Source organism: Pygoscelis adeliae, unplaced genomic scaffold, assembly GCF_000699105.1.
Source record: "Pygoscelis adeliae isolate BGI_AS28 unplaced genomic scaffold, ASM69910v1 Scaffold120, whole genome shotgun sequence".
In the NCBI taxonomy this organism is placed as follows: domain Eukaryota; kingdom Metazoa; phylum Chordata; class Aves; order Sphenisciformes; family Spheniscidae; genus Pygoscelis; species Pygoscelis adeliae.
Genome location: NW_008824032.1, coordinates 7,586,148 through 7,596,345, shown reverse-complemented (window position 1 = coordinate 7,596,345; position 10,198 = coordinate 7,586,148). Strand labels below are relative to the sequence as shown.

Sequence of the window (10,198 nt, the reverse complement as noted above, 5' to 3'; positions counted from 1 at the left end):
TCCTGCTTGCTGATATTCCCCCACTTCAGTGTCTAAAAGCCACCAGCCAGGTCTCTGTGGTTTCATTTCAATTGTTCTAAATGAGCCTTGAAAAAAATGGAAAAGAAACATATCAGAAGTGTTAGCATTGTAAGGTTGATGTTAACAAGGCTGGATGTTAAATCAAAGATCATCCTATGACTTAATCCAGAAAAATTAAATAACCTGCTACACATTGCAGAGAGAGCAGTAACTACCACCATCTCAATCATTTTTTTCTTAGCAAGCAAGTTCCAGCTGGAGACTGAGATTGGAATTAAGTGACCAGCTCAAAACCTAACCTTTGCCTCTCGTGCAAAGTACAAAACCTTGGATGCCTGTATGTGACAACAGATATCTCCATATTAAACAGTGCCAAGCCATGTAATGAACAGTGCTATTAAGTTTATTACATAACCTAGGGATGTTAATTCTGCGATGCTGATTATAGTTCTTACTCCTGCTGCTCCAGTGTGTTGTTCAAGTAACGTAAAGGATGGATGTAAAGAATCCGAAAGTAGATGTGAGAGAATCAGATGTGTGGGCCCTCCTCTCACTTTCTGCATGCCCCAGGAGGGCCAAGGATTGAGCAGGAGGCAGATATAGTTTAGGCTGTTCGCTGCACTTCTTAGAAAGCACAGTACATGCTTCATTGTTTTTCTTGTATAAACACTTGTAGCTGGCAATACAGGCTTCATAAGTGCTGTTATTGCACGCTCGCATTGCTGACGGTGATGGGCAAAGGAGTATATCCTGTGGCCTAATGAACGCTTTTAGCCTATTTCCTTTCTCTCTGGACATAAGAATTCTCCTAGGGCTCACATTTGTTCCTTCTCTTCTGTATCACACTCATCTTGATGTTCTAAAAATAAATGCTCACCATACTGAGCCAGATACCAATAGTCTCCCAGCAAACATCAGTGAGTCTTCAGTGGTATTGAAGCCTGGGGACGCATGAACAGGACTGCTGCGCTATTGTACAGGTGTAATTTCACGAGGAATTGGTGGCTGACGCTATCCTACTGACTTCCTTTTTCCGATACTGACCTTTACGGTTGAGCACCTGCCAAAGCCAAGCCCAGCACTATGACCTACTTTGCAGACAGGGGAAAAGAGAGATGCAACAAAGGAGAGAAACCCACTCATGCTCACATACCTGGTGAGTGGAAAGGAAAGCACAAAACAGAAGGTAGTGCTGCAGACCATACCCGCTATTCATTTTCCACACATATCCCTTCTCATCTGAGAGGAAGACATTTGTCCAAGCACTTAAGTTTTGTCTGTAGCTTTACTCATATTTCCAGTTTTAGAGGACAGCAATGTTATCTTTATTTCCCCCCTCCCACAGTGTTAAGTGAGGTGCAAAGTGATGATTTTCCTTCTGACCATCACTGGCAAGTGAACTGTCAGTGCTCTCAAACTCTTTCTTACTGTGCCCAAAGCCAACTTCATCCAGCAGGCCACTTGGTATGATGACAACAGACTGCAATGGTCCCCCCTTAGAACTTATTCTGCTCTGATACTTACCTGGAAGGAGTGTGTATGTACCAAGCTGATGCTTTGGCTCTCCTTGTTCTATGAAGGTCTGTCCATGAAAATGAACAACATGAATATCTTTTGGCCCACCCATATTCAGCAAATGCCATCGGACCAGTTCACCTTCATACATTCTCAAGCCTTGCAAATTGTAGGTAATCCCATTAATGGCTGGGAAAAAAAAAATCGTTAGTAAGGAAAACCGCTCACAAAACAGGTCTCAAAGTGCTAGAATGTAGTTATTAAAATGAGTAAAATATTTAACGAAGTAATGCATTTGGGAAAAACACCACTTCTTCCAATTCAAAATGCTACACACTTTATAGTCTATGTGCATCAATTCAGAAAATCCAGGGACCTTACCAGAGGATTTAGGCACAGTTTGCTTGCAACACATGGCAGCCAGGAGAACAAGGAGGTGTGAGAAATTAAATGCCAGATGGGAACATCAGGCCCAAAAGAAAGGGCAGCTATCCAACACATGTTCTGCAGCTTAGATTTCCACAGCTGTACAGTCACAACTGACACCTTCGATTAACAACTGATTTTACAGACCACATTTTCAAAAGGCAGATTCCACTTCTTAACATGCCTTTTTCAAACACGATCACACTTACAGCACACAAGCATCAGATTTTCAAAGACAGAAACAGAGTTTCATTACTGACCATTATTTTAAAGAGAAAAAAGGGTTACCTTTGAACAGTCAGCCACTTACTTAACTCTACATGACTAAAATCTCTGTATTCGCAGAGAGGTATATGAAGGGCTATCCTACAGCTGCTTCCAATTCCTCAGTAGAACTAGTTGATTCGTCAAATTATTACAGTATTTTTAAATTTCTTGCAAAAAGTTTTCAGGATATTAGCTTCTTACTGAAAAGAGTGGGTTTTGGGTTTCTTTTTTCTTTTTGTTTTAAATGTGGGGGGTAGATGTCTGTGAGTGTGAGAGAAGTCTTCAGTTGAAAGTTTCAGTCTAACGTCCTTTCTTCATTTTAATAACAAATTTCCAGTCAATGCTAATCCTTACATATAAAACTATGACTATTATGGGTACAATGGAGAACAACAACAACAAAACATTCACATAAACAACATGTAGGATTTATGCACGTTCAAAGGCACTGTGAGCTGAGATACCTCCCCCAACACCTTTCCTTCTACCCCAATAAACTGAATACTTGGCAAAGTGAAATAAGTACCATAGAATTTGTGGCATTGCTGCATTTCTTGGGTCTTCTCAGTACAAGGACTTCTAGAATGTTTGTCAAAGTACCAGCTTTTCTCTTCATCAAAGACCATAAAAAGCAAGAAAAAGTCTCGGGTCGATGTTCTGCTGTTTCTTGACTTGCTGAAGGTTCCTTTTTGACAGATCAGTATTGGCCCAATCAAACCAGAGTGAATATCTTTCTCCTAGAAGGTAATATTAGATGTAGAAGTGGATTTCCCAAAAGATGTCAAAAAACTCATAGTGTTCTATAGAAATGCATCAGGCCCTAAAAATTTAAAGCAGAGGCCGGAATTGCTGTTGCCTTGTATCTTTACTTTCCCCTGCTCAGTCTACCAAAGAGTTCCCCAATTTGAATTCTTCCACAGCTTATATCCTCTTCTAACTGAGTGGAAGAGATTAAATGTCAGATGGGAACATCAGGCCCAAAATAAAGGACAGCTGTCCAAAACGTGTTCTGCAGCTTACATTTCTACAGCCATACAGTAACATCATTTGGAGATATTCAAAACCTGACTGGACATGGTCCTGGACAACCTACTCCAGCTGACCCTGCTTGAGTTGGGGAGTGTGGACGAGATGATCTCTAGTGATCCCTTCCAACATAAATGTTTCTGTGATTCTGTGATCAACCCCAGCAATACTACCACTTCTATTTTGATTTCCTTACCAGATTTAAATCGGAGTAGTAGATCCAGGACTGACAAGCTGCTCCTGCCTGCACAGGTCCCGATCGTCTGTTTGCATACCATACATATATATAACTGTTATTTGGCTGAACTTTGTCATCTTCCTTAAACCAAGCAGTAGATTCATCATCATAAACGCTTCCCTCAGAGGACTTTTCATAAAGGAGTCCATGAGCATGGAGGGAATACGGTCTGGATGCCAGATTCTTAAAATGAACCTAAAAAAAAAAAAGAAATAGTCCGTTCAGCAAATTCAGGCCTAAACCAAAGTCCCCACACAATACATTCCCATGACCTCAAACCAGGGTCAAGATTTGTATCATGATTACAGGCTATGTTGTGCATGGCAAAGCTGTCAGGGATAGCTTTTGACATCTCCATGCAGAGTCACCCTCTTTGATGCAGGTAGTTAATTAAAAAGTAGAAAGCATGAGTCTAACTCTGTCTTCCACTGAGTCTAGGTTCCTAGGACTTTTACTGCTGCCCTTCACACCTGGATCTACTTAGTTACACAGCAAGCAGGGAGATGGGGAGTTTCTACCTCTTACGCTTTGCTGCACAATTCTACTGAAGGGCACAAAATAGTACCACTAGACCTCTGTATGTATCACTTTTACTGAAATCGGTGCTTCTCACTTGTCCCAGAGAAGCATGAGGATAGGGAGATTACATATTTACCTCTCCTTAGAAAGAATGACGCTCCCAAGCTAAAATAGCCTCTTTCTTCTCTTACTCATGTTTTTAAGTGTAGCTCAGTGTTCCTGTTGCGCACTACTGCTGAAATAAGCAAAAAGCAGTGAGATCTACTCTCCCCATCTAAGTCCATCCCTGTGTGTTTGAAGACTGGATGAAGAAGGATGAGAGAAGGGAAAAACTCTATAGCAATGTGCTTCCTAATGCAAACATACCACTGTATCACCAGGGATACAGTTCCTCTCCATCCTTGTAGTTTGTATTAGAACTAACCAACCCATTTGCAGCAAGAGTTTTCAGAGGAAAATACACTACACTTTTTGGACAAATAGATATATATTCATCTTGAATACAAATTTACTAATTTCTTTTAAAAAAAAAATCAAGACGCTCCCTTTACATTAAAAAGTAATATTTTCAGTGCAATCTGGTTTTAAAAACTTAATTTTTTTTTAATGTTAAACTTAAATCTCATTTTACATTAGACTGATAAGCCAGTATTTAATGTCAGGAAGCATAAGAAAGAAAAACAGAAGTGAATTTACCGTGGATAGGAGAGAAAAAGGATGTGTTTCAAAGAAACACATCGCTGTGCTTGTATGTCCACACTGCAATTTCTAGCTTTGAAAACTGTTTCCCCATCATGATCTTTTAAAAATCTGTGGTATTTTTAGACCCACTCTATGTCACACTGTAAGATCGCCTTAAGAATCTTATCCTGCACACATATTCAAAACATTGACCTACTAGGATAACATCGTCCACTTCAGCCCGGATAACTGGCCCGAGGATGCCAAGGTGTTCTTTATATTCGCCTTCATCCTGAAGAGTCGTAAAGGTACTGTCTGTATAGCTTTGGAAAATCACCTTATATATGGTGCCATCTTTACAGTTTTTGTCATTCATCATTGTGCTGAAAGGAAATCTCCAATTAAAAACCCACACAGTGAATCAGAAATAATAGCTTTGATGAAATCTGAGAACTCATACAGCAGAAACATTTTAGAATATAAAGAATAAACACACAAAGAAATGTCAGATGATTCTGAAAAATCACGACTTGCAATGTTTAAGCAATTCTAGTTCTACAGTTGTATACGAGATCCTTCAAAGATTTGGTCAGCTACCACTGAAAAACTCCAACTAGTCTCTGAAAACCCACCTGAGCTCTATTTTCCTTTTTTACCATTAGCCTTAATAATCTGAATTAGAGCTTAGCTCAGAGTGTAGTAAGCCTACCACCTATACCCTACTATTTCACAGATGTACCTTCTCTGGAAAGCTTAACAGAGACACGTTTTACATTTGATTATATCTGCATTTTGCAACACAGAGCTGGTGTAAAAAAACCAACCAAACAAACAAAAAAAAGGTTTTAGGCATTCAAACTATTCTTCAGATCTTAAATAGAAGCACCAAAATGCTATTATCCTGATAAAACATATTATCATTCCCTATAAACCTTGCCTCATTATCAATTCTGCAAAAAATAGAAACTTAACCGAAGTCATCTAGTAGGAAGAAAGGCTGGTTTTCAGCTCTTCAACACACTGAGACACTGTATGCCATGGGCTCTGTTAATTTCACTGGAATTACGCACCTCACACCAGCTGAGGATGAACCTCACTGAGGAGATCTATGTAGAGCTCTGAGCATAAGTATTTCTTTATTTTGCAGGCGCGCAGAGAAACTGTCTATAGTTTCTGCCATTTTTGCAAGTGCCATGTATATGGACTGAGATGAGGCAGGACTAAACCTCGAGAATACTGAAACAGTAGGGGGGAAAAAATATCAATCAAACAAAATGGAAATTCAGTTTGAGAAATAATATATGTTTGGAGCTGAATTTTGTATAATGAAAATTTTCTTGCTCCTGTTTTTGCTGCTTTTGATAAAAACCTGAAGTTGTGGCAGTTTTGGTCTTGTTCATTTCACAAAGTTCAGCTTTTTGATGAAAAGTGACTAGGAGTTCTACAGGTTGTAGGGTGAGCACTGATCCTAATTTGTATGAATTAAGATAATGAATTTTTAGTACAAAGTTTCTCTCAAGGTCACATGTACTCTTTGCTGTGGCATAGTGGCCAGTCTTCACTTGTCAAAGTATAAGAAACCTCCTCAATGTTAGGGTTTGTCATCCAGTCACCTTCTGATTTCTCTAAACAGTAGGAACAACAATGCAATAATTCATGCAGCTTTATTTTTAAGTATAAGGCAGTCACCAGTGTGGTTAATCACTTTGCAGCTTTCATACATTTTGCAGTACTGCAGCCTTGTGAAGTTGAAAGTGCTATTCTCCCATTTTACAACAGAGAACTGAGACACCAGAACCACTTCTTGCTAGTGCTAGAAACTGTGATTTCATCCTGCCTATATTAGATCACTCAGTCCATTAAATTCCTGGGAAGACTTTGTACAAGGAGGTCTCTATCCCATCGCTACTGCAGAATCCAAGAACTCAAGGAGGAAGTAAAACAGGTCATTCAAGTATAACAAAACTAATTGGAAGTTTCCCTCTTGACCTTTTACAGTGGGTTTTTCAACTTCTGTTTTACAGAGTGTTTCTAGTGAGTCTACAAAAGGGGGTTAAGAAAAAAAAAAGGAAAAAAAAAAAAGAGTTCTTAGTTGTGTTACTCTTGATTATAGTAATCTCTATGACTTTCTACGGGGGTCCCAGCCTTCCGTGGAAAGTTCTTAGGGTTCTGCCACTGAAATGTTGGAAATCACATTGCACATTACAGATGCTCTTAAATTTATCAGCATGTGAATCAACATTCTGCTAGCATGTATCAGGATGGCGTGCAAAATGAAAGCAAATGATTTAGCCAAACCTTTTTTTATATCCTGCATAGTTCCAGCAGACCTCTTCAGCTGCAATATAGTATCTCCTCTCATTCCCTTTGCTACGCAGGTAATGTTCAGCAATGTTATCTGGGTTACGTTGTTCGCTGATATTCACTTTTGGGTCTGTCATGTATGGGTCATCAAAGCTGACATAATGGTATTCGTATTCACCACCTGATGTTTCCTCACTGTAAGATCCTTCCATAACATATTCGTAGTCTCCATTTTCTTGGGGAAGCCCAATCGTGATCGATGGCCTAAGCTGCCGTGGGGTGAGTGTGTAATTCAGCGACTCTCCATGCCTGGCTCTGCTCAGATCCACTGTATGGTTGGCCTCACTGGGTGCCCCTGTGGTGTTAGGGCAACATGGCAGCGTTGCGTGGTTGGTCTCACCCAGAAACAATGTACGGCCAAACCCTGCCATAGAATTGGTGATGTTTTGGGGCTTTTTACTCCTTGGGCTCAGCAAGTGGGTCATTTTTGGATATTCCTTTTTTTTCCTTCGGATCTTGATGAAGGTTCCAGATGTACTCAAAGTATCATTCTTGTTCCCCTCCTTTCCTTTCAGACTTGGCTGCATGTGGTTCCTTTTCTGTTTTTCTCCCATTAGATGTGAGAACCCTTGATGCTTCTTCATATGCTTCTTATTTATGAATGCTGTACCATTTCTGCCACGATGATTTGACTTACGACTAACAGATTTATCTAAACTTGCCTCTAATCCCAGACTCCCCTTTGCAGACACCAAATTCCATTCCTCATTTGTCATTTTAGATGAATATTTCCCAGCCCCGGGCAATGATGCTTCTAGTAAGTTTTTTACTAGTGCAGGGCTGGAATTAGGGCTTATATTGCCTAACGTATGTTCTAAAGAAAAAGTGTCTGCTTGTTTATCCTTGGGTAGCTTGGGTTCAGAGAGGCTGGACGCATTAGACCCATCTCCTACAATGAGGTCCAAAGCAAGCGTCATGTTAACTGTGCACGTGGCATTTTCCGTCTTGGTTTCCTCCTCTTCCAATTCATCATCATAATCATTTGGAAGCTGTCCAGTTCCCACCATGTCTATACCGGAGATGTTCTCTGCATGATGCACAGAATGAGGTGCACTTGTCTTGTCAGAAAATGAGACATTTTTATTTCGTACATGACTTAGAAGGGCATTCATCTTTTGGACAGAGTAAAACCTAATGGTCAGTGAGTTTCGCCTTTTCCTTTTACTGTTAATGTTATAATTTCCTTTTCCTGTGCTTTCCTCTTGATGCTTTTCTGAAGAAAATTTACTGTCCTCTCCATCAGTTGGAAGCTCTTCTGCAACATTCATTTGGCCTTCCCCATTGCTCAGCAAGTGTTCACCTGCAGACATGTTACCGTGATCTATTTCATAATTGCTTTGGCTTCTATTCTCAAATACCAAGTCAGCCTTTTTGTCACTTGTGCTAGCTAAAAATAAGTCCTCTTCTGCTGTGACTGATGTGTGATTTGACTGGAACGTTTCAGCCTCGACTGGGGGAAGAGGAGTGATACGAGTTTCTAAGAACTTATAGGTGTTTGTGGATTCACTACTATTTATAGCTGTCAGACCTGAGCCAGCCGCCACCTCAGAACTGGCAGCATCAGTGCCTTCATACTGTTCCCAGGCCAGTGCTGTTAAGTTTTGTTTTTCTTCATCATCTGTTGCCTTCCTTGAGCTTCGGATGGAGTAAGAAGCAGCCAGGTAATCCTGATAATCCAAATCCTCCCTATCTCCTTCTTGCACATCATCTTCAGCTAAGGCAGAAACAGCCTTTTTATCAGTCTTAGCGTAAGTGAAATCCACAAATCCAGCAAACGTGTAATCTTCCTCATAGTCACATCTGGCATCTCTGAATCTCAGCCTCATGCCGTAACTCATCTCTGGGGTACCCCAGGATGCTAAAAGCCAAGTACCTGCAATTGAAATAAAAGTGTTTTTCTAATATGCAGGAGTTAAGAGAGTGGACATTGCCTATCAGGTAAGTGGTCAGGGCAAGTTGCTGGGTTTGTTTCTATAGGACCTGATATAGCAGAGTGCTAAGCCTCATCTGGGATTTCCATGAGCTCTCATTGCAATGAAAAATAATAAATGTAAATAAATAATAGCACATATAAATAAATACATCTAAGAGCTGGAGCTCCTTCTCCACAGATTAAGCTGTACCTAGGACCTGAGACCAAAAATAACCCATGAAACAGATGGATATGAAAAAGTAAGAAAGAAAGAAGCAATACAAAGGATCCTATGTTTAGATCTGGATCTAAGATTGGGATCTTTTGGGACAAAGTTTTAATGTTGTCTTGTCCTTAGCCATCCCCACACAGATAGAGCATTCTGAACAGAACAAATACATTCTGAGGCAATGTTGACAACATCTAACAAACATAGTATTTTAAAAGCTTTTGAATGCATATAGGATGATCTTTAAAAGAATAAAGTAATTTCAATTTCCAATCTGGACACAAAACATTAAGCTGCCAATCTGAGGCATCTTAGATTAATTTAGTTTTTAATAATTCCTCCAAAACCTAGTCAGAAGATAAGTTCGCCATTTGAAACTAGGATCTGCAGAGAACAAAATACAATCTGTTTCCCTAAACAGCATCAAATCAAGTTCTTTGCTTGTTACAGCTTGCTTTTGGAACTAGCAGAAATGACAGAATAGATGGAATTAACAGAGCTTGAAAAAAACAGCCTTTTTTGTTAAAAAGGTCACATACAGTTTTTCTGTATTTATCAGAGTTTGAAGTGACCTGCATAGCTTTACTTATTTCTAAAGCAGCAAATTTACAAAAGAAAACATGCCCTAGATGGCAAGAACAGATCACATACCAAAATCAAGCAAAAGTACATTTCTGGGGAGGTTTCCATAGAGTCTGATGGAGTTTTAATGATTCCCTAATGTTGAACAATAAAAAACATTTAACATACAATACATTTTTAACTCATAAGGTCTTGATTCTGTGCGATCACTGAAAACAAGCTTTGAGGACATAAAGAATTCGTTATGTAAATAGATAAGAGATAAAAAAAAATATTGGTATTTTAAATAGGATAAGGATACTTAAACCTTGTGGGATTTTAGGATGATCACTAAACACTCACAGCCTTCAAAGAGGAATAATCTTTGTCTTTTTGCAGGTAATTCCATAAGTGTGGTCTACATGGGTTCTAGCGTCAC

The 10,198-nt window shown here is 39.5% G+C and overlaps 1 protein-coding gene across 1 annotated transcript in view; it reads right to left on the bottom strand.

The window, feature by feature from the left end:
• F5 (coagulation factor V (proaccelerin, labile factor)) overlaps positions 1 to 10,198 on the bottom strand; it is a 34,106-nt gene that overhangs the window by 6,365 nt on the left and 17,543 nt on the right. The window contains exons 13-18 of the mRNA XM_009329653.1: positions 6,992 to 8,930; positions 4,911 to 5,076; positions 3,452 to 3,688; positions 2,756 to 2,966; positions 1,546 to 1,725; positions 2 to 86 (exon numbers count right to left, since the gene is read on the bottom strand). Of these exons, the coding sequence (XP_009327928.1) occupies positions 2 to 86; positions 1,546 to 1,725; positions 2,756 to 2,966; positions 3,452 to 3,688; positions 4,911 to 5,076; positions 6,992 to 8,930 (2,818 nt within the window). The remainder of the gene's footprint in view (position 1; positions 87 to 1,545; positions 1,726 to 2,755; positions 2,967 to 3,451; positions 3,689 to 4,910; positions 5,077 to 6,991; positions 8,931 to 10,198) is intronic.